Below are 26,515 nucleotides of genomic sequence, written 5' to 3'. Positions count from 1 at the left end.
AATTATGACGTAAGTAGAGGAAAAATAATAATTCCCAATATAAACTTTCGACTACTCATAACATAATTAGATATTATTAGTAATGTTATAACAAAAGGATAACTATTGATGCATTGAGGTTAAAAAAATATTACTTGTGAAAGGAAAGTTATTGAGTATTCACATGAAAAATTCCTTTCAAATCTGAAACTCATTTCCAACTGAAAAGATGAACAACATAAAAGAAAATATCTCTAGTTCGTTATTTCTTGTTGTGGTAAGGACACTAGGTTAAATCGATGTGTACCACTACCCCCGATTTCCTTGAAATGTGCCCCTGTATTCACTTCCCAATTTACTCTCATTTATTTTAATTATTTACAAAATTGAAAGCTTTTTAGTTAAATCAGTTGGTAATGGGGATAATATATCCTAACTTAGATCTTGAACTTATAAATATGACCTAGTTAATGTCAATCTAAAAACATTTTTATTTGTCGTTAATTAATTAAATGATTAGTTCACTTCTCTAACACTAACATTTTAAATTTCCAAAAAGCCCAACTAAACAAAAAAAAAGAATGACAGGACCACCACAAGAAAAACGAATTGAACCAGATGATAATTCAATCCCACATGAGGGGACTGATGCGTCTACCTTTAGTAAATTTTTAGCTATTTTTACAGCGAATTGCGATGATTATAGTATTATTACTATCACGGAAAAACAACAATGTCAATTTAAATCAAGTTGGAATGAAATAGTCAAGTATTTACTACCAGAAAACTCTAGTGACAATTCAATCAATTCTGATGTTAAAGAATACACTATTCCATCCTCCTTAGCAAATAAATTCACTAACGATCTGGGTTTAGATCTAAAGATTTCGTTATTGAAAAAAGACAATGAGAAACAAATTAGAGGATGTGTGACATCAATTGAAAATGAAAATAGTTTCAATGATTGGTTTATTTATCACATTTTATCAAAAACTAATATTGATAGAGACTGTATTGATAATACCTCAGTAACTTCAGATAGCTATAACGAGCTTTTTACTACTTATTTTGCTGAGAATGTCAAAAATGCTGTTCAAAATGAACAATGGGACTTTGGAGGTAAGGAATATTTTACTGAGAGAGTGAAATATTACACTGACAGAAATATTCCAATTGAGGCAGTTTTACCTGCATTCCCTTGCAAGTCATCTAACTTTGATAAAGTTAACGGAGTTGAGCCTGATAAAGGTGAAGAATTAGCTTTGAGAAGAATCATTCAAATAATTGATGATGTTAAGACATTCTATCCTCCAGGAATGAAAGTTTGGATAATCAGTGATGGGCACGTTTTTTCTGATTGTATTGGTGTAGATGATGACGTTGTTGATACCTATACTATGAGATTACACGAACTGTATAAAAGTTTATCTGTTGGTAAAGAAAATTACATTCAATTTTATGGGTTGAATGAAATTTTTTTTGGTGACGCTAAAACTATCCAATATTTTAATAAGGAATGGACAAAGGATGTTGAAATATGTCACTTGACTGGAAGTAAGATCAACGCGAAGGCTGATTTATCTAGAGAAGTCTTAATGAAAGGCTGCGATACAGATGACGGAAGGTTAAAAAAACACATCAATACCGATGGCCATGCTAGGTTGTACTTATATAGAGGATTCTCCAAGTTTATGAGTGAAGATTTACAATTACAACCATTATTTCAAGCAATGTCTAAGAAAAAATTTAAGAAAACAGTTTCCAAAGTTGCTTTTAATATGATTAAAAGAAATGATGCTTATTCAAACCTGGTAGAATTAATGTTTCCACATCATTTAAGATTTTCTATTCATGCCCATAACAATGCTGGTCCAAAATATGGAATTAAAGTTATTTCTAGAGAACAATGTGCTATCGTCAAAGACTTAAAAAACCCAGAAGAACCAATATTTGAAGATTTATTGCATATTCCAACACCTTGGCACAATTGTATTGTCTCATTTGAAGGGAATATTAAAGATTTAGATTCAGATGAAGACAACACGGAGTTACAATTATTAAAAGAAACCTCAAAGTTATCTGTGTCTTCGAGTTCATCAGACAACTTAAATTCTAACGAATATAATTCTTCCGCATCGACGTCAACAGTTTCAACTATTTACTCTAATAAATCCGGAAGTCAATTAAGTTCTGATCTTATAACTCCATTGTCTTCACAATCTTCTAATCAAAGTACTTTTAAACAACAACCTTTGTACTACTTGACTCGTTCAAGAGAAGTGAAAGATGCTATCGAGAAAGGATTATACGATGGAGAATGGAGAGAAACATCCTTCGAAGATGGCATCGGAGGTTATTATATTTTAAGAAAACGATATTAAACTCAGACAAAATTTATTTTCTAAAGGTTCTTCTTTCTGTGTTCAATTTTACATCCAGTTTTAGATGTCAGTGAAATTCACTCAAAAGTAATCAACAACTATTGATTTTTTTATATAACAAAATTTTAAGTAAACAAAAGTAATAATATAATTTAAAAGTTTTAATCAAGATAACATCAACTAAGCAACCATTTGTGTTAATGTGATTTTGAACGTTGTCATTAAAACAGTCATCTCGACAATAAGTTCTTAACCGTGTGTGTCGTTTTTCATTTTACACGAGCACAATTTTCATGTTCGGAATTTTTCAAGAATTAGTGAATATGATATATTTCAAGAAAATATAAAATGGAATATTGATGATTATTGTACTTTAAACTTTAAACAAGTTAAGATGTTGTGCTTTTATATATCTGATGAGAAGTCACCGTGTCCAAGTATTTAAATACCAACACATAAAGAAGAGCTATATTAAATATGTCTCAAAAGATTGGCCATTCCGCTTTAGCTTTTGGTAGATTATGGCATCATGTAAATGTTGCACAAGAGGAGAGAACTTTAGGTAGACTTGCGTCCTCAATTGCGATAGCTTTGATAGGTAAACACAAACCAGTATATCATCCTTCTGAAGATTGTGGCGATTACGTAGTTGTCACGAATTGTCAACTGCTGAAAGTAACTGGTAAGAAGATGAGCCAAAAAAATTACTGGTCTCATAGTGGTAAACCAGGTCATTTAAAACTTGTTCCAATGGAAAAATTAATTGCAGATAAGGGTACTAAAGAGGTCTTAAAAAAGGCAGTAAGCGGAATGTTGCCCAAGAATAGACTTCGTAAGATAAGATTAGAGAGGCTAAAAATATTTGATGGAAGTGAACATCCATATAAAAACAACATCATGGCTTTTGCAAAAGAACAATCACAGATCAAGTCATCAACTAACACAGAAACCAATTCCGTAAAACAACCATGATATATCAATAAAAACATTGTTATTAAAGATGTCATTGGATTTAATCTTTGATTTCCTGATAATATTACACCCTTGAAATGAGTGATGAATATTTTATATTCTTCTTTGACATATAACTTAAATATATAAACGCTGTAAATACTCCTAATATTATAATTAATTATATAATATAATTTGATAAAAATATAAAATATTGAATTATTAAGACATGCAATGAACTATATATTCTATAAGAGTATTTAAAAAAACTATATGGTTATTTTCATTAATGTAGAGATTCAAAAATTTATACAATCGACAATTTTAATGTTTTAATCGTATCTTGTATCAACATTTCTTCTCAAATACCAGTTGATAAAACCACGAATACCTTCCCTAGCTTTCCTGTAATCTCTTGCATTCAAACCTTTTACTACTGAATTTGTTAAGTCATCTTTCTCTTTAACGGAAATATTGTTAAATTGAGCTAAAGCTTGCGTAAGCCAAGTTATGCAAATAATTGGATCATTATTGTTAGTTTCTAAAGCAATTCTAAATAATTTCACCAGACATGAAATTGCATCACTATGGACATTATTATTAAAGTTCGTTACTAAACCAACAAAGATAGACATCGTAATTTGCGAACCCCTTTTGATAACCAGTTCATTGATGATCATCTTTCTCCACTCATCTGGAACGTATTCTAATGCAATCGTAGATATTGGTGGTGTTTTAAATCCCCATGATATCAAATCATCCAGACATCTTAGAATAAAAGTATAAGCATCATAGTTACCTAAGTTAGTCACACTTTCAAGGGCTACATCAGTAACATTGCCAAGCAATTCTTCTGACATAATAAAGTGTTCCGGATAAAACATAAGCAAGTCAGATATCATAGAAAAGAAATCCATTATTGACTCAAAATAATTATCCAATGTCGATTTGTCAATTGACTTAAAATTTTGTATGAATGTATTATTTTGAGAAACAGCAAATTGCCAGACTGCTTCTTTTATTTCTGGACTAATTGGCAGTGATTCATCATCACCGTAAACAACAACAATGGCACCTGTGCACCACAAATAAGATCCCAAACCAGTAACTCTATAGCCATTGGCCAAAAATTCAACAACTGAACTTAAAAATGGTCCACAAAATATATGAAAATTTTCAAATAGTTTACGCAGAAGTTTTGTTGTTCTTTCGACTATTAAAGTATCATCTAACGCACCTAAATCAACCAATAAATGGTGCAATGCACTCCATATATATTCTAATTGTGGTAATAGAGGTTCTTGGCCTTGTTGTGGATAATCATATCTTGGTTTCAATTCTTCAAAAAATGCGTATAATAAGTCAATTTGGTCAGCAACCAAATTACTATACTTTGATCTGTCATTTTGCCACGATAATACTAATTTATTTAGCTTTCCTAAGTTATTGTCTATCAATATTTGAAATTTTGAAGAAATCACTTCGTTAGGTTGTTTATTTAAAACTGCACTCAAACCCTGGCTTAGTTCAAAACAAGATATGATATCAATGGAGTCTTGTACGTTAAAATAAAATTCAAATAACTGATCAATATATGTACTCAGTAAAGTAGAACAATCGGAACAAAAATACATTAGAGAATGTGAAGAAGCAGTTAAAGTATCTGATGACCCATTTGCAATTTCAAATCCTTTAAATATATATTGTAATTGTAGTTCCAGAAGCTCAGGATGCTTTGCAGTCCATTCGGTGTATCTACCCAATACTAAGGTGGCTGCATACCTTATTTGGGGTTGTTCCGGCAAAGTAACTAAAATATTAAAAATTTCTGGTAAAAGGACCTTCTCAGATAATGAAACCTCGCTTGCCATAGTTCTTAATGAAAAAAGAGGTGCTTCTATATGTTGCCATGATTTTTGAGTAGATATTGCATCCTTTATTCTGTTTAAAGGTTGTGTCAAAGCATTTGTAGTACCAACGACAGCCGTGCAATCTTTTAATACATCTCCCATATGATATCTGAAGTCTTTAAATTTATCTTCTTCTTCCTTAGAAGAAAACGATTCCAAAGGATATTGCAAATGTGTGATTATACAACCAATCAGCTCAATGAATATAGGCGTATATTGGATTTTAGAATCTTGGTATCTCGGTAGGACTAAATTTTGTTTTAGATCAAACCAGAAAGGAAATGTATAAGCTGCAATTTCTAAATCCGAGTTTTTTGAGGTAAACATCAACAATATTGTAACCAATTGGTGATACGTTTGAGGAGACTTGGAAATAAATACAATCCAGGCTTCACCTGCTTCGACGAAAATACGAGTCATTGATTCCATTAAATCATCATCATATTCATCACAAGAAGCTGCGGTAAGTATATTTGGCAAATGTTTCATTTGCAAAGTTAATAATTGTTCATACAAAGACAAAATTAACTGCTCATTCGATGCATCCCTACTTTCCTTTATTATTACAGATAAACAATCAACAGCAGCATCAAATGCGTCAGGGTCATCTTCATTCTTATTTTGTAGTGTTTCAAAAACCAATGAAATTAATGACTGCACAGATAGCAATTCATCGAGAGGAAATTCAAACGACCATGATGATAAGCAACGCAAAATATGCTCTAACGTGATAACATTTTGAGCTGTATTAGATTTTAAAAGTTCCTCACATGTGACTAAAAATTTCAAAACATCACCACCAATTGTTGTAACTAATTCATGTGTTCTGGAATTAAATTCATCTTCAGATAGTGGGGTTGAGTTGACATCTAATGTTTCTTCTGGCAGGATCTTCAAGAATCCCAATAATTTATCAGGGTATGGGTTTAAATAATTAATTATTTCAGTGATGGGATTGATCCATTGCAAATATTGAATCGCTAACCTAGCTAACGCAACATTCAGTTGGGTAACAATTAATTTGTTAGTATGCAAAATTAAGAAATTAATCAAAGACTCTTTAAATTGAGATAAATTGCCGTCTAATTGATTCAAATCATATGTGACCTTGTTTCTTAATGTTTGTGCAGCAAAAACGCCTAATTCGACTAAGGCTCCATTATTCATTCCTAGAATTTCATGACAAGTTTTCCAAGCTTCTGTAGACTTTTGGAAATGTTCCAAATAACCTAAAGCTTCAGTCTTTTCAAATTGCGTGACGTTCGAAGATATACACTGCAATGCAACTTGAATGTTTTCAATTGTAAACGGTTTAGACATCATGACACGAATAGTACACTCCCTCTATTTGCTAAACCTAAGCAGTAAATAAAATCTAAAGTATTGGTGATATGATATGATCTATTGGCCAGTTACTTGATATTATAAACAATGATTGTATAATAAATTTAATATTTATATGTTACAATTTTTTTTATTTTGTTATTTTTTTCAATATTTTTTTTATAGGAACTTAAAAAGCGATGATTTAAGAAACTGTAAAATTTTAGAATTGAAAAGTTTTATTTAGAATAAGCATAATATCCCTATGAAAGGGTAGATTACCACAATCATCAATTACATACCAATAAAATACACAAAAAACAATCTTAAGGCGCCATAACTATAATATTATGTTTGAAAGATCGAAAGCCGTTATACCTCCAATCAACAGTGTTTTTAATTTTTTACAGCAACAAACTTTAGTATCGTTTTGGTTATATGAACAAGTAGGATTTAGAATTAGAGGGAAAGTTGCTGGTTTTGATGAGTTTATGAACGTAGTGATAGACAACGCAATTGAAATACCAGTTGATGCTGAGACTGGGATTGAAAGGGTAACTGATGGAAAAAAACTTGGAAGAATACTTTTAAAGGGCGACAACATTACTTTAATAACGACAGTCGATGAAAATTAATTAATTAATGCATTTGGATATTGATAAATTTATCAAGTGCAGTAGAAAATAAGTATTTAAGAATTTAAATATATTTGTATTAGGATACATAACATTGCATTTACGGACAAATTATTGCCTACTTTATTCGCGCTTTTAAAACATATATATGCGTTTATATTTAATGATCTATTTGATTTCAAAAGAAATCGATTGAGATGCTAATTTTATATTCTGATCACTCGTTTCTGATGGACATAGATTTACCTCAATTAAATATTTACCAGACTCAATCGGTATAAAATTCAACTTACATTCAAGTGAATTTATAATATGGAAAATTGTATACATATTTCCATTAGATAGAATTCTATTGTCCGCCACAAGAGTGTGTCTATTGCCATTGATATCATAGATCATGTAATTCATTCGGAAAGACTCTTGACTATCGTTTTGTGAGAATTTAGATCGCTTTAGTAGAACAATCAAATCAAATGGCTGCCCAGCCGTCATGTTATTAATATCTTTGGTATCTATGCTCATGTCAATATTATATTCTAACGATTCATTGTAAAAGAGGCTCATGAATGAGTCGCTAAACTTCTCAATATATGGTCTAAATTTGACATCACCGGAATATGTTCCATTTTGTAATACCCAATCACATTTTAAGTTTTCTAATATATATTCCCTACACCAAAACTTTTCTCTCATCCTAATCTTTTCGTCTTCAGTCATGCCTGTTTGAATAAATTGGCGCCATTTGTGAACTTTAGGAACTGGTTTATTTGAAAACAAGTGTTTCTTTACACCTAACTTCTTGATTGGAATTATCACCCTTGAGGTATGACCGGATTCAATTATGAATGGCGTACTAGAATATGATTCAAATGAAAAATTTACTTCTGCTGCATCGACCCAGGAATTTCTAACATCTAGTAATAGTATTATATAGTCAGTAATTTTTGATGTACGATCTCGTTTCAGTTGTTCATTGATGTATGAAATCCAATCTACGGTATATGTTGCATCGCTGAATGTGTCTGTTAATTGCATCATATCTATTCCGGGAATTTCAATCGATTTCTTAATTGTTAATTGATGTGGAATGGATATGGTTTTGATATATAGCCACTGTCCATCATCTGATTTCATACCATACTCAATATCTATATCAAACTTAAGAAATTCTAGAAATTCTAGGCCTGAATTTACCTCAAATTTAATTTCAGATTTTTCGTTTGCTAACAAACTTGCTGGGTAGTAATAAAATTTAATTAGATCATTTTTCAACCACTCTAGCCTAGTTTCATAATCAAATAAGTCATCTTTCTTCATATTCTTCCAATAATTGCTTTTTATCGATGCTTCTATATTGGTGCGATAGCTTAACGATATATAATCGATATTCGAACGTAGAGATCTATTTCCAATTTCTAGTTTAAAAAAATCAGACGAACCTTCAAGTATCATCCATTGATTATTTATCATTTTACTTGTCTTTTTAATTTCTAGTTCAGGTAATTCAGGTAAAATTTGAACTTCGAAACTAGACTTGCAACCTCTGATGGAATTAGAATTATCTTCCTTGCAGTGTAATTGCGAGTCCTTTTTAATAACATTAAACGGAGTTGGTTTCATATCAAAAACAGAGATTAAAAGAGAATCTATGACTAGATTGTGGGATGAAGTCTGACTGATGAAAGATACAGGAAAACTTATTTCAATAAAAGATTCTGGTTGAATAATCAATGGATGATTAGCATCAACAGAATCATTGTCTAATTTAATATATTTCTTTGTTTCTTCTTTCATTTCAAAACTAGTAACATACACTTCAAATTTAAATGGATTTTGTAGTTTAACCTTCAGAAACGCATTATCACCTACTTGAGCAATTTTTGGTTTTTGTACTTTTACTTCAGAAGTTGATGTCAGATTTGATAGTGTTCTTATTTTGAAAGGATTAAATACCTTCTTTTCTTCTAGGTCACCATTTGAAAGAGAGAGTTCGGCTAATTCAGAGGACATAACATTATCTTTCAGAGAAAGAAGTCTTTGTTCAACTTCAGCACTTGCATTATTATCAATCTCTAGTGTAAGATCTCTGAGTAAAAATGGGTCCCAATAATTTGAAATATAACTATTTGTAACTAATGGTTGAATGTAAGTTAATAAGTGCATTTTTTGTTCATTTTGGGTCATTAAATGAGAAAATCTCGTGAATAAAAGTAATGAAAACGTTGCTAGACATTCTTTATCATGAACTTTGTCTGCTACTTTTATCAACAATATCAATGCCTTTTTTTGGAAAGTAACCCATGTTGTTTTTGAGGCATCTACTATTGAAGACTCAGGGTTAATGCTAGATATATTATACAAATCAACCATTTTTAAAAGTAAAGCATGATAAGATGGTTGCCATATACCTTTATCAGAAGTGGCAGCTAATGCTACCAATAATAATCTCAAGACAAAGGTTTTCTTCTTATAGTACCCCAATGCACCATAAATTTCTGCCAATGTAAAGTAAATATCTTTTTGGGAATACATCTCCATGTCTTTTACTTGTAATTCAAATATATTAGATATAAAATAATAAATTTCTTCATTTGCAAAAACTATTTTCTCAGAAGTTCTGTCTATAATACCTATTTCTGAATAATTGTAATTTATTATTTTTTTCATAGAGAATTTTGAGATCTCAATATCATTTTTGCATACAACCATAAAAGTTGTCGTCTTTAATAATAATTCACAATAAACATTTTGAGGTACATACTCACTATTATGAGCTAGCGAAGAATCATAATAATATAATGCTTTGTCAGAAATTGATTTTATTAAGTACGGTAATATTATCTCTGAATTTAAAATTTCCAATGGAGGTACACTGGAATTGATCGAGTTTCTTGGGGATAACACGTTTGATTGGCTCGATGTACTTTTCCTTAAAAGGTTAGTTACACTTTCATTAGTAGGTTCAAGTTTTTCAATTGGACACAACTCTGTTATAACAGATGGAATTTTGAATGAAATATCTAAATATTTCAATAGCAAGAAGCAGATAGCAATTCCATCTAGGGCAGAACCTAACCACAGATAATCACGGACGACATGGAGTAATATAATTGCTTCTGTAAAACTATTCAATGCATCTGAATATCTTCCGGATAAAAGCTGAAAGTTTCCCAAAATTTTTAGTTGTCTGCCTTGAGATTTCTGCTGTGCTTTATTATCAGATGTTGCCAATGATCTAGCAAGCTGCAATGATGCTGACCGTTTAATATTACTTGTCATTTCAAATGTGGATAACCGTTTTGAATGTGAACTTGCTTTTGATGTTTGTGATGATTTTGAAGTCCCTGAATTCAAAAGAGATGGTGACAACGTAGTCTTTAGAATTTTACTACCACCAATTGCACCAGGAGATCGTAGGGTGACATGCTTATAAGATGAATAATAATGATCTAGTGATTTTAAGAAATTTTTTGCAATATCACATATAACAGTTTGAATATTATTATTATGTTCAACATTGTTGGCTAGATTGCATAAAAACAATTTTGATCCAATATCTTCATCATTCTTTTTGTCACCTACTAAAGTTTCTTTGAGATCTGTACGATCCGTATTTGTATACATTAAATTATGTGATATGATGTCTGGGTATAGCTCTTTTAATTTTTTGTAATTATCTAAAGGATCACTATCATCATTAACTAAACCAATTACAATAAATATTTTTCTAAATGGTTCAAAATCATATAAAAATAAATCAGCTTCATTAGTGAAAGTCGAGGTTTTATAATTCAAAAATATTCGTCCGTTAGGGAAGCCTTGTGGTGTAAATAGTAAGCTATCAATTGGTGATATATCTAATAATCGTAATTCATTATATTTTTTCATGATATCAATTGAAGATTTAAAGTCTTCTCTCTCCCAATTTCCGATTGGGACAACCAATACATGTACTTTTGCTGGGTCCACAAATCCCGAATAAGTACCAAAATTGTTCATATGTATAAATAGTTGTTTTTATCGGGTCTCTATTGATTGATATATAATTCGAGATCAATGTGATACTAGTGAATTATTTTGCGTGCCAATTGTTTATGATTAGCCCTTTTGTGCCTCTGAGCAATTATGAATGACCAATAATGTAATCCTTAAATTGTGACCTCTTAGTATTTTCGCTCTATTTGTTTATTGTAATGGAAATTGTAAGATAATTAGTAAACTTTTATCTTAAAAATACACATCTTTGAGATCAACTAATAATTTAATAGTTACTATTTTTCATGTGGAAATAGTGCATCTCTCTATACTCATGTACTAAAGTTAACCGCTCCATCAAAACCTTGAAAGGCGGAAAATTGTACTGCAAAGCGTCAACATCACCCGGATATTCAGATTATCGCATAATAAAGCAAATAGGTAGTGACATCTCCACCAAACTATTAATTTTATACTACCTACTTTACCAAAGCTACAAATGCCGAGTGGTGGCAATAATACTATTAAACAGTTGAAACTTTTTTTGACCGCCTCCCCAGTGACTAAAATCAATTAAAGCTGAGCCATCATATTTCAATTCCTTTCTAAACCCGTATTCCTTATTTCTAAAGGGTACGTCACCGGGAACACACCATATCAATTATAGTTCTAATTCTTTTGCAAATTCAAATAATAACCAAATTTAGCACCCCTTTCTCACTGTCTAATTGTTAGTTTCTTTCAAATTACATAATGGGGACAGATTCAACCAAGATCCCCGCATTGCCCTTTACTAACCCCTACATATATTCCTAAAGGCTATTTGTGATATATTGAAACATCAACCACCGATTATTAAATAACAATTAATAAAATAAAGTAGATATAAAATAACTAGTAATGGATTGTACATGTCTAACTTCTTTATATAGTTTATGGACCCTCAGACCTCGGCGGCATAATGCTCGTATGGTATGACAAGATGCTTTTTTAAACTCTTTATGATTTTGAATTTGTGAATATATAAAAAAGTAAGTTATTTGCCACCCTTTCAATAGTAACTTCAATTAAAGCAGTTGACGTTAAGAGCATATAAAGTAAGATTATTCAAAATATCATATCAGTATACTCAAACACAAGAGGCCATTACCTTCATAATACCATATATTTTTTTTGCTTGAATAGGTAGCGATTAATATTATCTATTAATATATCTAAGAGAATAATTGCATCAAGTGAATTAGTCTTCCATCCGTTTAACATTTTTTTGGAATAATTGATTGTTTATTTTGGAACGTATAATCAATATTATAGATATACAAGTTTATTCACATAAATATTTTGAACTATGAGTGGCTTATCTTTCGATAATTACCAAAGAAATACTTTCTTGGCTTCCAAATCGTATGCTCAACCTAAAGCTACTTCGACAGGTACCACCATTGTTGGTGTCAAGTTTAAAGGTGGTGTTGTGATTGCTGCTGATACAAGATCTACTCAAGGTCCTATCGTGGCTGATAAAAATTGTGCTAAATTACATCGTATTGCTCCACGTATATGGTGTGCTGGTGCAGGTACCGCTGCTGATACAGAAGCAGTTACACAATTGATTGGTTCTAATATTGAATTGCATTCCTTATATACAGAAAGAGCTCCTCGTGTGGTGTCTGCTCTTCAAATGTTAAAACAACATTTATTCAAATATCAAGGTCATATTGGGGCTTATTTGATCGTCGCTGGTGTCGATCCTACTGGTGCCCATTTATTCTCTATACATGCACATGGTTCTACCGATGTTGGTTATTATCACACTTTAGGGTCTGGTTCTTTAGCAGCCATGGCTGTTTTAGAATCTCAATGGAAACAGGATTTAAGTAAAGAAGATGCAATCAAATTAGCATCTGAAGCTATCCTTGCAGGTATATGGAACGATTTAGGTTCTGGTTCTAACGTTGATCTTTGTGTAATGGAAGTCGGAAAGGACGCTGAATATTTGAGAAACTATATAACACCAAATGTCAGAGAACCAAAGCAAAAGAGCTATAAATTTGCTAGAGGAACTACAGCCGTATTGAAAGAAAGTATAGTGAATATTTGCGACATAAACGAAGAAGTTGTTGACGTAACGTCTTAAATAAGTAAAAAAATTGACAACACCCAATCTTTTAAAATCATGGTAAAAGGATAGTTTTAAGTATATAATAAACTTAACATTAATTTTAATAAGAAAATTAAACCAATACACAATATGCGTATTGTACATCTTTTTTATAAACCTAGTGTAATAAAATAGTTAAAGAAGCATAAAATTCATTAAATCATTTCTCTAGATGACCTTCAATTTTCTAATTTACACTGGATGCCCTTGCTTAAGTATACTTTTAAAGGCGAAAATGTAATACGTTAAGTAGCAAATAAAAAATAAGAAGGTAAATGGAAAGATCAAAAAGATTGATTAATGATAAAGTTTTAGTTATTCAAATACGTACATAGAAATTGTGATGATTTAATTAAACACATATTTTAAGTACAGTATTTTCTTATAGATTTACATGTTATTTAATTAGAAATCGTTTTGAAAATACATCTCATATATATAAGAAGCACCAAACGCTTTGTTGGTAATTTATATACTTTGTTTCATAAGGAAGCAAAGAATAAACACATATTGTCATTATTTCAAAATGAGCACAGGTGGAGGGGGCTTACAAGGAGAGATGAACCAGGTTCTAGATATGCTGGAAGATTTAAGAGTTTATGAATTGAAGTTTGTATGCAAAGCAGCCAAATTACCTGTTACTGGACGTAAAGCTCTTCTTCAAGATAGGATTAAAGTTTTCCTGAAAAAATCTCTAACTATGGGACACATTGATCCATGGAGACCAAAAACAATAAAAGAATTAATTAAACAAGCACAAAATGGTGTGATAGACCCACCTGATTATGAAGTTCTCTGGACTGCAATTAAGACGGGCCGATTAACAGATCGAAATCAACCAGCTTCTGTCTCCAGAGTTCCAGCAATCACACATAATAACCCCCAAACAGTGAATTCTACAAATACACACCATGCAAAGGTTAACAAATATACAAAACAAACTATTATTTTGCATTTCAAAGAATCACCATTTTACAAAGTACTAAAATTGATACCTCATTCCGTTGGTCTAATAAAAAAAACCACTGGAAGAGGTGTTTGTACAACATCGTTCCGATTCACTGACTCAGAATGGAGGCTGTTGCAATCTGATAAAGAGAAATATAAACTATATTTATTCAGTGGTATCTTGAATGCATCTGGTCAAAGATCAAATGAACCAATACAATTTCCCCACCCAAACGAAATAAAATTTAATAATATACAAATAAAAGACAATGTTATAGGATTAAAGAGCAAACCGGGGACAGGAAAACCAGCCAATTTGACGCCATATACGTATCCACCTTCCCAGGTTAATGTGCTAGAAATTGTACATGCATTCACAGCGAATGAATATTCAGTATATTGCTATATTGTTGAAAATGTTACACCAGAGGAGTTACTGCAAAATATTATAAAGAATCCCAAGATTTTAAGAACAGCTACATTGCAGTATATTAAAAAAACTTTAAATGACGAGGAAGATGATGATTTAATAACTACGTCCACAGTAATGAGTCTACAATGCCCAATTTCATATACACGAATGAAGTATCCAGCAAAGGGTATCAACTGTCAACATTTACAGTGTTTCGATGCACTATGGTATTTTCATTCCCAAAAGCAGCTGCCCACATGGCAATGCCCTGTATGCCAGCTTCCACTGAAAGTTGGCACAATGGCTATTTGTGAATTTGTTGAGGAAATTCTACGATCCACGGGTGATGATATTGAACAAATAGAACTTGCTGTCGATGGTTCTTGGGTGCCGTTGAATGAAGATGGTGAAAAAGTACCTAGTGCTGGGAAATTGGAAACAAAACCTGTAAATCATATGAGTAATAATTTAGCAATAAAAAAAGAAGATTCAACTTTGGCCATACCGAAACAAGATCAAATTAACAACTCTTCAACAATACCACATGGTCACTCTGAACAAGTCATAATATCTTTGGATAGTGAAGAAGAGGATGATATAGCATTAGCTCATCATGTCGATGAAGAAAATAATGAAATAACTGCAACTCAGGTACAACCACCAAATAATCACGCATTAAACTCCATCAATAGCAGTAGAGAGCCTATTTTACAACTATCTAGAGAAGAATCCAATGGTAATAATAATCAGAATAATGGGTCAAATAGTAATGAACTAAGTACTACCTCTTCGACAGTATTACCTACAACAAATATAGATCAATTGTCTCAACGTAATGCACTTTCTACCACAGAATCAGGACAAAATGGAACTTCGATTTTAGGAATTGGGACTTTGAATGATGTTGATATTATGTCCGTGTCTTTAGGTACTCCGAATGGCGAATCTCCCCATAACAATGCTAACGAAAATCCTCAAAATTATACAGAGAATAGAACTGCTGAAATGAATACTAACTTGTGGATTGATCATCCTACCGGAAATAATACCCAGATGCTTTCACTTTCTAATGGGTCTAATAACAGCAACATATTAGGAATATCTGGAAACTCGGAGCAACTTTTTGAACCAATTAATCAAGGACCTGAAAATTCTGATGCGTCGCCGGAGCTTGGTAATGTAACAGGAACCGTGACTGATGCACAGAATGAATGTTCAGGACAGTCTAAAGGATATCTAGGAAATACAGCTGTTCCAGGTCGTCACAAAAGTTCAAACGTATCCCCTTTCATACCGAAGAAACCTTACTTAAATAGACTTCCACAAAAGAGACAGATGCACAATAATTCAGGAGTGACTTTAAGTGAAGGAGCACCACGCATAGCTAGAACGACGATTCCTAACAATCATATGCATAATAATATACCAAATTCGAATCCTGCATTTAATTTAAATAATAACATCAGTAGTACGCCTACTAATCCTGTTGAAAGCAGCCGTATGGATATAATAGATTTAACATCAGATTAGATCACTTTTAATTTATTGATTGGTTTATGGTCCTTAAAATTAGCAGAAGATTATGATATTGTAGATAATGCATAGAATATTAACAAATATGTTTACATTTATAAAGTTTGATATGTACACAAACACGGAAAACACCTTTGTTTTTATAGATTGCAATATTATAATCCATATATATTATATATTATATACTATAAACTGTTATTGTACTATTTTTATTTGAAATCTTAATTAATGAATGGAATTCTTACTGGGACAGTCTTTTTGTAATCTAGATACTTCTTACCAAAAAATTCAACCAGATATTTCTCTTCATAATTGATTCTTTTACTGAAGAATCTCCATAATACGAATGAAAATAACACAAAAGAAATCGGGTTTAATAGCATCATTTGAGTTCCAATTGCCCACCAGAAAAATCCAAAATAACTTGGATGCCTGAAAAACGAGTAAATTCCATCGGTAACTAGATCATGATCTTCAATTTTTGACGTTTTTACTATATGAGAAAATGATTGCCCAGCAGTATACATAGCTAATGATCTAATAACTTGGCCAATGATAACAAGACAAAGGCCCACTATGAATATAATTGAATTTATAAATGATGAATCGCTTCTCTTTGCACTATTAAAAAATACTCTTTCGATTGAACATTCACAAATTGCAACAAGATGAGCTGAAATATATTCAACACCATTGTTAATTAAAAAGGACTCACTGTGGACCTTGCCTCGATTGTATTTAGCAGTAATGTAAAACTCTAAGAAATGAAAAGTCGATAGGGCCATTAGATATAAATTGAATGCTCTGAATGAAACAAAAGGAATTAACCCTAGTGAAATACCAAATAATGCTCCTAGAATATATGAGGTCAATGCAATTTCATTAAGAGGATTCTTAACTATGTCCGGATATGGTTTACCATTTATTATTATCGGAATATCTTCTTTACTACTATCTGACATTATATTTTATTGATAAATATTTGGTTTCTTTCTGCCAATTAAACTACTGATTGATTATTTATTTTTATTGCATTATATTCTCAAATTGACTTCGTATGTCTAATCGTGTCAAATATCAATTGTTTTATATACCATGATATCATTTTATAGTGTGATATATCCACCTTATTCTAGTTAAGTGTATTTTATAATTTCGCATCGCAGCACATACATAATCAAGCACTCGCTTAATTTTCGATCTAAATGTTTCATGCTGAATCATGTTAGTTTCCTAATTTGGAATTTTACATAATGTATTTAATATTAATGATAATTCGAAATGAAGAAACAGAAATAAAGATACAAATACTTTAGAATATTTATTTTATTTTGACGTGATTTTACATTTATATTGTGAAAGGAATGAGCACCTTTTATAAAACATGAATACCTTTTTATTGATTGTTGATAAACTTAGTACTTGGATTTCAATGCTATGTTTTCAAGTTCAGAATTTTCTAGTATATCCATGATTTCGTCAGCAGCCTCACTTAAGTAATAGTGCATTCTTGCGCATGATAAGTTAGCTTTATCAGGTTTATTCACGATATTAATATGTAGCCAGTTAGTGTTAAGCATGTAAGCTAACCCGAATCCTTTGTCGTTTACTTGCGACCATCCGTAACCATCAAAATATTCCGAAGATAATTGGGATGTAGATATCAACCATGTTGATGAATAATTAAATAATTTATCACTAAATAATTCTGGCATATTATCTTTCTTTTCATCAACCATGTTTTTCAATCCAAAGAAATGACGATCAATCCCTTGACCATTTGCTGATTCGCCTAAATTCTTTGAATGAGCAGCTGCTGCATTTCTGAGAAGTTGGATTCTTTCATTATTATTCAACTTTGGATTATTCCAATTTTTAACAAACAGTTCTGATTCTGAAGTCACAGATCTTCCTGTCTCGGTTCTTCCCTTAAAGAATTTTCTAGTTGAAGCAGCTTCATAAGTAGGTAATACTTTACCTGTATATTTAAATACGGCTAATTGAATAATTTGTTGAATAAATGCATCTGGAGAAAATTTATGTTTTTTGATTGTTGACTTGCCGTATCTATTATAATGCCAAACTTTCAAGTCATGTTCTTTCAGTAAGCTATCAAATTTAGTTTTTGCTACTACGACTTGGTTTTTGATATTATCTTCAATTTGGAATTGTAATTTATTTGTTTCCATTGATATGTTTGGTTGTTGTGCACTCTCTTTAATTTCCTTCAAAAATGTTTCTGAATCAATTAAATTTAATTGATTACAAAGGTAAGAATTCAAGAATAATGTCGGTGTCCCATCCATCTTTGAGTGTTCATTAAGACACCCAGAAGCACCATTTTTGGCAACAATAAACTGTAAAGCTTTATCAAAATATCTATTATAACCGTCACCGTGCCATGCGTTTCTTGATTTTTCTTCTAAAGTAATCGCTGTCACATCAGTATCAAGACATAAAATGAATGCTGATTTATGTATTCTATCTAAGGAATCCTTATTTTGTGGATTCTTGATCAATGTTTCGTATGATTTTTTAAATTCATCCCTTGGTAAAGAAGTTAAAATACCAATATTATCATTTTTAACATTTTTATTAACACTTTCAACAATACTCAAAAGTTGTTGATAAATTTGACCCACAGATAAAGGTTTCAATGTCTTTTCATCATTTATCCATAATTTGTAAAAATTCCCTTTGCATATGACAATAATAAAGTTATTTTCATAGATTGAATAAAAAACATTTGTATCTATATCATTTGAATTTGGATCCAAATCCGGGATTCTAGATGTATTAAACATCAATTGAAAAGAATTCATACAAAAGGGAGAGCCTTTGATTAGCTCGAATGGTACAGATTCATTTTTTAAACTTTCAATAAAATCAGATATTATTTTAATAATAGCTGTTGATTTTAATAAGTAGTCATTTTCTATAAACTTGTTCTTTTGATTGGTGATATTTTTATGTGAATAAAAATACGAAACATAAGGTACCACAGGATCATTATAATTCAAATATGCCTGTTTATCCCAAAATGTAGATAACCAATTTCTTTTATTATAGCTATTTGAATTTTTATATTCAATTAATCTTTTTTGTAATATTGGACCCATATTTTCTAACAAATCTTTACATTTTAATTTCTGTAAATTGTATTCAGACTCATTGTTTTGTAAAAAGGGTTTAATTGATTTTAAATATTTTTTAACTGTAGTTTCCAGTTCAGGTATTGGTAAATCTGGTAAAATGTCCTGTTTCGAATAAGTTAAGTTTCTAAAAGTATTATTATAAATATTTTTTTGATAATATTCATTTGAATTATTAGCTAAATAATATTCATTATTTTTAGTTTTGAATTCAAATCTTTTCAAATTATTATTAAACTGTTTTGCAGTGGTCATTGTTCTTCGAAACTGTGTATTTGCAAATTGTTTGCTGTGTAACATAATAACAACAATTACGAAAACGAGATGCTCTGTATATTGTGACTAATGGTATATATATATATATATATCTTTTTACAATAGGTTTTTCATGTGTGTGGATTATCGACAAAGAACCAACTGACAGGATGATTATGAATAAATAACGAGGTGATATTTATACATTTAAATATTGGATGCATTTTATTAAAGATGAACATTCAGCCCAATTCCATTTGAACATAAATGAATGATCTTCAATAGAAGCTGTCAACCATATCAAATATATTAAAGGGTCATTAAAAAATAACCAATAGTATACTTATCAATATTTACCAATATATTGACATTAAGCGCACAAGAGCCGCTGAAGTACCTAATAGTAATAACCTACTGTGGATATGTGGATCATTTCCCGACGATTGAAATGCCTAATCAACCGATTTCTCTTTTAAGAAGTTCTGCACTGATAATCGTTTTATAATAAACCATGGTTATTATATTGTCTTTTTTTGTGTCAGGGACTATTTTCTTTAATTTTAAAATTTAATGTACGTGATAATAAAATCGGAATTAATGACAACGCTTCCGGAACGACTCACGCACACACAGAGAGAGAGCTGAATCTGGATTGAATTGCTCCATCGGATAGAAGGAACCCTCTTTACACATCGTGCAATATGGGCACAGTAGCGTCTCTCCTTGTTTAAATAATCTCGTGACAGATAATGTGGATGTTGAATTTGTGACATATGTAACAAATCAGGGACCAAAAGTTGGGGTAAATACCGTTTTAAGTTGAAATTTTAGAAAAAATAAATGACATGTAAACAGACGGTACGAGGGGGGTCTTCTTACGCTTATTAGTTTTGGTTTTATCCATATACACTTACACTTACATATATATTATGGTAAGTCATCCATTATCGTTTGATAAGAAATGATGGAACAGTATGAAAGTTAAATGATCTACAAACACGTTTTGTTGGTCATATTACGTTATATAGATGGATCTGTCTATAGTAACATCACAAAATAGCCACTTTGAACATATGCCAATTTCTTTCCTCGAATATATAAATGTATAAATAGCGAGTAAATATAACGATTTTATAAGTTGCAGAACTACCGAACGTCATTAATCCGTGTTGTGTTTATAATGGCTTATGTTCTCTATAGGATATTGCTACTTTCAGAGCTGAGATGACTATAAACCCGGGTAAATGTTGGGTAGTGCACTTTTAAAATATAACATATAAATATATATATATATAAATATACTGAAGAAAATTTAAGTGGCTTTTGAAGGGAATTCTATAAATCTACATACATGCATATATATAACACTACTCTTGGTACACATGTAATTAGCAATATCGTGTATCATAATAGTAGTACATATCACATTCACAGTTAACGTACAACGACGCTATTTTTATCTTTTCTCTGAGGTTTGATAATGGATAATTTTATCAAAGATGATGACGATATAGCTTATGAATATGAATTACAAAAAGATCCTAATAATAGACTGACTTGGGAGAGGTATATAAATAAAAAGAAGAATGAATCGGATATTGACAAGACAAATATAATATGGTTATATGAAAGATGTTGTCTGCAATTAAGTGAAACAGATATTATTGAATGTTTGAATATATACTCTGTTTTCTTTAATTATTTAATTTTGGAAATTGATTTCAAGGATTGTAAATATTTAGTGGAGAATCTATTCATAAATAAATTATTAAAGTATTATAAAAATTCGAAGTATTCGAAAAAAAAAATCATTGTATTTGAAAAAATCTGTTTTGAGCTATTGAATTTTTGTATCTCTAGAAATGAAATTCAATATATTCATATACTTGTAAATGAATTTTTGAAATCTACTATTGGCAATAATAACTCCATAGAGTCACATAGAAAATTATGGACACTTTTACTAGAATACATCAAGCTCATCTTGAATTCAGATGATCGTCAAGAAATAATTGATATTGACAATGGTAACGTTACATTAAATAATGAGGAAGTGGCGATAATTGGTATACTTAGAGACAACATAGGAAACCATGACCATGAAGAAACCAAAGAAGTTTATAGCAATTTATTTGCTTCCGACTTGATTGAACGTTATTTGATAGTGTGTCCTAAAAGTAATCTAAATTACATTTTAGAATTGTTATTCAAGACAAATGATTATCCAAAAATCAAATCTGCATATGAAAAATATTTATTAATAGATAAAAATTTCAACAAAAAAATTCCCTTGAAATTGAAATTGAACTACCTACTGTCATTAGAAAAATGTAACTTGGTAGAAAGTTACGAAAAATATATTCTACAACTTTTAAATTCAGAATTGGATAGTGAAAATGAAGAATTCACAATAATTACCATATTTTGTAAATTTTTTATCAAGCATAAAAAAATCGAGCAATTAAACTCTTTCATAAACGATACCTTATCATTGGAGAACAAACCAAAAACAGCATCGCCTAACTTATATGTTAAATTATACGATTATTTTATAAACGTGGAAAAAAATATAATTGATATTTATATTGAACAACAATTAGAAAACAGAAGCTTAATTACTAACCAATTGAATTTCTTTAAGCAGCTATTATATTCCAAAGATTTAAAAATTAATGACTTAAAAATTGCCAAAAATGAAAATCAAGTAATAAATTGGTTAGAAAGATTAAATATCGTTGACTCAAATAAATACAAAATATACAGTGACCAACAAATAGTGCTGAAGAAAGCTGAAATTTACAATGAGGCAATTGTGAGAATTGATCCAGCATCATCTTCCTTATTGCCCGGATCATTTAGCAAGATATGGATTTCTTATGCAACCTTTTATTGGGACCTGAAACAATACGACACAGCCAAAGAACTATATGAAAGGTCTGTAAAAGTACCATTTAAATATTTGCAAGATTTAGAAGCAATTTGGTTATCGTGGGTCAAGCATATAATATCTCTAAAAGGAAATGAAAATATGAAAGCAGCAATAAAGATACTAGAAAGTGCCCTATCAACATCCGGAAATCCAGAAGCTGTCTATGAAAACTTTATGAAAAATTATAAATTAAATTTAAAACCAAGAATCCCTGCCCAGGCAATACTATTCTCTTCTAAAAAATTGTGGAATTATTATTTAGATCTAGTTGAATCTTCAAACAATTTATATTCTGATGCAGCGTATGTTGAAAAAATTATGTCGATATATGAGAAAATGATAGAGCTGAAAGTTGCAACACCAATCAACTTCATAAGCTATGCAGAATTTCTATCTAGAGATAAAATTTTAGCTGCATTCCAAATATACGAAAGAGCTATAGCAATATTTCCACCAACAACCAAATATCTTATTTGGACTGCATATTTAACAAAAACTCTTGAAAATAAATCACTGTTATCTACAGAACATATCCGTGAACTGTTTGCAGAATCAATTAGAATGATGAATGAAAATTCTATCGAATGTAGTACCTTGTATACTATGTTCAGTGACTTTGAAGAAATTGAGAATAAAATGTATACCAGATCCGTTAATATATTAATAGAAGGAATTTTACAATCCGTTAAGAAGAAAACTAAAATTAATACTATTCTTAAATTATGGGATTTAGTTATAATGAAAACAAAAAGTTTGCTTGGACTAATTCATTTGAGACCCATCTACGAGCAATGCATTCAACTGTTACCAAATTCTGTAGTTACCAAATATATTATTGATTTTTCCAAGCTAGAGCTACAGTTAACAGAAGTAGTAAGGGCAAGGCAGATACTACATTTTGGTTCCCAATTATTACCACCAGCCAAAAATACAGAGTTATGGAACTTTTGGGAAGAAATGGAAATTAAATATGGTACCAAAGAAAAGTATAAAGATATGCTAAAATTGAAGAAAAAATTAGAGGAAGAAATGTTTACAGACACTGCAGCAGTAACGAAAGCAGAGGGTAGGATTGAATTTGTCGCTTCATCAACTTCAAAGGACGATGTTGAAAGAGTCATTAATCCTGACGAACTTGAACTAGATTTATAGAGAAACATAAACTGTGAGTTACATAATTTATATATTTCCTGATTTAATATACATATATACCTTGGGATCAAATGGCCTCTTAATCCCTTCCCTTGTAGTAAAAAAATGAAAAATATAGAGTCCGCGGTAAACATCCAATTTGGAAAAATTAAGAATGCATTACTTTAAATTTATGATCTTAAATTGAATTGAAGAATTATATAAGATACGGAAATTGTAATATATATGAGAAGCTAAACTATATCGTGTTATAAATTCTTATAAGAACTAAATCAATTGTCTGTCATTTGTCTAGAAGAAGAGTATCGATACATTATTTTAGTTCCTTAGAGGATTCAATACAATTATGTTTAAAAATTATCCTAACAACGATGAATTAATTGATGTTACAGATATATTTAAGAACTTAGGTAAAAATTTAAAAGAACCTACCATTATCAAAGCATCATATTTTGACCTTTTTGAAGGTACTCGATCACTTGAGGTTGAAAATGCAAGATTGGATTCAACTTTAATACATTTAACGGAAATAGAAAAGAATTTCAATTGCAATGCTATTATTGGGGATGAGAATGACCTTGAAGTCCAATTGGACAATATTATATCCATAAGTGATAGATTGTTGCGAAATGTTATTTCTTGGTTGAATAACTATCAAACACTTCCTACTACAATTTTAAGTTGTACATATGTTGAACATATTTTATTAGCATCTGAAAAAAGCCATAAAATTGAACCTTTATCAACTGGTAATGAATTATATGATAAAACCTTAAGTGGTTTATGTATAGGTATTTGTTATTTTGGAAAATTTGTATTGCACTTAATGAAATCAGGAGTCCTTATGGAAGAAGAAGATTTAAATTTTAACTTTATGGGGTTGGACTTTTTAACATTTCAAGAATCTTCGAAGGAAGTACTTGAACTATTAGAAGAATCATTAACATATCTGGATACGCTAGAGAATGGCAAGAAACAGTATTTGAAGGATTTTATTAGGATTACAATATGCTTGGTTCATATTGAAGAGACTTGCACAACATATTCAACAGATTTAAAATTTTTAAATGAATTGGCAGAATTGGGAGAAAAATATAACTCAATTGAGGTTTTAACATCTGATGTACCAGAAGGTTCCTTTTCGATGGGAATACAAAAACGTATGTCAAATCAGTACCCTCCTAGAAAATTAGTGAATGTGACAAATAATTATTCTGGTTATAAAGATATGGCTATGGATATCAAAAGAGTGTTATTAATACATGAAGAGAAATCTGCCTTAGAAATGTTACAATTTTCGTATTATTTCGGTAATTTGCAACAGAGACATGTTCTGGCTAGAGGAATATTCTCATTGTTCTTTATGAGAGACAATTTAACAATTTTAGGGAAATATAAGATGCCAGATTTTGTTATCATGCAGTTAAATGAATTTTCATTAACAGGTTGTACATCAAGTATTGAAAATTTAACTCCTGAGCAAAAACTGTTCCTCGAACCAGTCCTAGAAGAAGCAACTAAAGTGTTACTTGAATTCTATCAAAATTTTACTCAAAATAATTGTAGAATAAGGCAAGGTTATAATAGACAATTACTACTTTGGGATTCATTACAAGCTCAATTTGAAAACGCTGAAACTTTACTTGAACAAAATGGTGTCATTAATGTGGTTAGTAATGAGCCTGTGGTTACATATTTCCCATATTCATTGTGGGCTTATTTCCAGAAAGTCACCTTAATGATTGATTTTGTGTTAAAAGGATTTGACCTTGAAATCTACCAACCATATGAAACGTTTGCCATGTATTATTTTGTTTATTATCTAACATATAAGAGGGAATATGCATTGAGATCAGTTCAACAATTTATTGAAAAGAAGATACATTCTATTCAAGCTATGAACAAGAAAATCAAAAAACTTAAGACTGTAGAGAAAAAGGAGGCTCTAAAAGTTCAATATAAAAAATTGATGGAAACTGTAATGCCTAGTTTACAACGTAATAAACAATATCTAAATTTCTTAACTTTAAGAAATACTATTACCAAGTCATTAAGTCTATGTCAATTTGTTCAATTTGGTGTACTAAAATCATATGGAATTATAGACAATCATTCTTCCTCAATTTCCGAATTTATTGATCATGAACTGATTCATAAATTGAGATTTAAGTCCTTTTCATCCATTGGTGTTCCTGAACTACCTACATATGAGATTTTTGAAAGTACATTAAAAGAATTTACACTTTCTGAACCTAATTTAGACTCAAAAGTTTCAAATACTATTGGATTTGTAAATAAAGAATGTACAAAGACAATTGAATCTTTAGATTCAATTTTACAAGCAATTAAAGCGGGTGATAACAATGGTACTATGCTCACCGGTTCTCGCTTAATAAAAGAAGATGCATTGAAACACTATGAACAATTAAAATATAGTTGTCAAGACATTCAAAAAAATATTGTAACTCTAACTAAGAAGATAAACGTGATTTCAGAAAGACCACTATCTGAACATTTTAAAGTAATTTTAAAATTTTCAGATAATGGTTCATCATTTTTCCCATTATTATCATTAGAAGATAAAACTAAGATTGATTAATGCATGTAAGCTTCGATATCGGTAACTAGAATCACAAACTACATAATATATAAAACACAGATTTACCAATAAAAATATTGCATTATATAAAGCATAATATTTCACTATGTTATTACTGTCATTATTACGATTATGAATTAACAAAAGCTCATAAAAAACTGACTGACTTTGAAGCATTACTTAGTTCTGGCACGGCAAAATTTCGGGTGACTACTACTACACC

At 30.5% G+C, this 26,515-nt stretch overlaps 11 protein-coding genes across 11 annotated transcripts; 7 read left to right on the top strand and 4 right to left on the bottom strand.

Annotated features, from left to right (window-relative positions):
• Window positions 1-560: 560 nt before the first annotated feature.
• DIT1 (Dit1p) lies at window positions 561-2,360 on the top strand (the record flags this gene model as incomplete). Its single annotated transcript, XM_003685688.1, has 1 exon — window positions 561-2,360. The coding sequence occupies one exon, from the start codon at window positions 561-563 to the stop codon at window positions 2,358-2,360; it is 1,800 nt and encodes a 599-aa protein (XP_003685736.1).
• A 477-nt stretch (window positions 2,361-2,837) lies between these two features.
• On the top strand, window positions 2,838-3,332 carry MRPL23 (mitochondrial 54S ribosomal protein uL13m; the record flags this gene model as incomplete). The annotated part of the gene is made up of 1 exon (XM_003685687.1): window positions 2,838-3,332. One exon carries the CDS (start codon window positions 2,838-2,840, stop codon window positions 3,330-3,332), a length of 495 nt encoding a protein of 164 aa, XP_003685735.1.
• Window positions 3,333-3,643: 311 nt separating this feature from the next.
• MTR10 (mRNA transport regulator MTR10) lies at window positions 3,644-6,541 on the bottom strand (the record flags this gene model as incomplete). The annotated part of the gene is made up of 1 exon (XM_003685686.1): window positions 3,644-6,541. One exon carries the CDS (start codon window positions 6,539-6,541, stop codon window positions 3,644-3,646), a length of 2,898 nt encoding a protein of 965 aa, XP_003685734.1.
• A 353-nt stretch (window positions 6,542-6,894) lies between these two features.
• On the top strand, window positions 6,895-7,179 carry SME1 (mRNA splicing protein SME1; the record flags this gene model as incomplete). The annotated part of the gene is made up of 1 exon (XM_003685685.1): window positions 6,895-7,179. The coding sequence occupies one exon, from the start codon at window positions 6,895-6,897 to the stop codon at window positions 7,177-7,179; it is 285 nt and encodes a 94-aa protein (XP_003685733.1).
• Window positions 7,180-7,347: 168 nt separating this feature from the next.
• Window positions 7,348-11,178, bottom strand: TRS120 (TRAPPII-specific subunit TRS120; the record flags this gene model as incomplete). The annotated part of the gene is made up of 1 exon (XM_003685684.1): window positions 7,348-11,178. The coding sequence occupies one exon, from the start codon at window positions 11,176-11,178 to the stop codon at window positions 7,348-7,350; it is 3,831 nt and encodes a 1,276-aa protein (XP_003685732.1).
• A 1,324-nt stretch (window positions 11,179-12,502) lies between these two features.
• On the top strand, window positions 12,503-13,288 carry PUP1 (proteasome core particle subunit beta 2; the record flags this gene model as incomplete). The annotated part of the gene is made up of 1 exon (XM_003685683.1): window positions 12,503-13,288. One exon carries the CDS (start codon window positions 12,503-12,505, stop codon window positions 13,286-13,288), a length of 786 nt encoding a protein of 261 aa, XP_003685731.1.
• Window positions 13,289-13,838: 550 nt separating this feature from the next.
• TPHA0E02040 (Siz/PIAS RING finger protein) lies at window positions 13,839-16,202 on the top strand (the record flags this gene model as incomplete). Its single annotated transcript, XM_003685682.1, has 1 exon — window positions 13,839-16,202. One exon carries the CDS (start codon window positions 13,839-13,841, stop codon window positions 16,200-16,202), a length of 2,364 nt encoding a protein of 787 aa, XP_003685730.1.
• A 224-nt stretch (window positions 16,203-16,426) lies between these two features.
• STE14 (protein-S-isoprenylcysteine carboxyl O-methyltransferase) lies at window positions 16,427-17,167 on the bottom strand (the record flags this gene model as incomplete). Its single annotated transcript, XM_003685681.1, has 1 exon — window positions 16,427-17,167. The coding sequence occupies one exon, from the start codon at window positions 17,165-17,167 to the stop codon at window positions 16,427-16,429; it is 741 nt and encodes a 246-aa protein (XP_003685729.1).
• Window positions 17,168-17,620: 453 nt separating this feature from the next.
• On the bottom strand, window positions 17,621-19,657 carry CAT2 (carnitine O-acetyltransferase CAT2; the record flags this gene model as incomplete). The annotated part of the gene is made up of 1 exon (XM_003685680.1): window positions 17,621-19,657. The coding sequence occupies one exon, from the start codon at window positions 19,655-19,657 to the stop codon at window positions 17,621-17,623; it is 2,037 nt and encodes a 678-aa protein (XP_003685728.1).
• A 1,435-nt stretch (window positions 19,658-21,092) lies between these two features.
• On the top strand, window positions 21,093-23,693 carry SYF1 (mRNA splicing protein SYF1; the record flags this gene model as incomplete). Its single annotated transcript, XM_003685679.1, has 1 exon — window positions 21,093-23,693. The coding sequence occupies one exon, from the start codon at window positions 21,093-21,095 to the stop codon at window positions 23,691-23,693; it is 2,601 nt and encodes an 866-aa protein (XP_003685727.1).
• A 346-nt stretch (window positions 23,694-24,039) lies between these two features.
• On the top strand, window positions 24,040-26,292 carry MAK10 (Mak10p; the record flags this gene model as incomplete). Its single annotated transcript, XM_003685678.1, has 1 exon — window positions 24,040-26,292. The coding sequence occupies one exon, from the start codon at window positions 24,040-24,042 to the stop codon at window positions 26,290-26,292; it is 2,253 nt and encodes a 750-aa protein (XP_003685726.1).
• Between the last annotated feature and the right edge of the window lie 223 nt (window positions 26,293-26,515).

Source organism: Tetrapisispora phaffii, chromosome 5, assembly GCF_000236905.1.
Source record: "Tetrapisispora phaffii CBS 4417 chromosome 5, complete genome".
Classification (NCBI taxonomy): Eukaryota; Fungi; Ascomycota; class Saccharomycetes; order Saccharomycetales; family Saccharomycetaceae; genus Tetrapisispora; species Tetrapisispora phaffii.
Note: the sequence above shows the minus strand (reverse complement) of the source record. Positions and strands in the feature narration are given on the sequence as shown.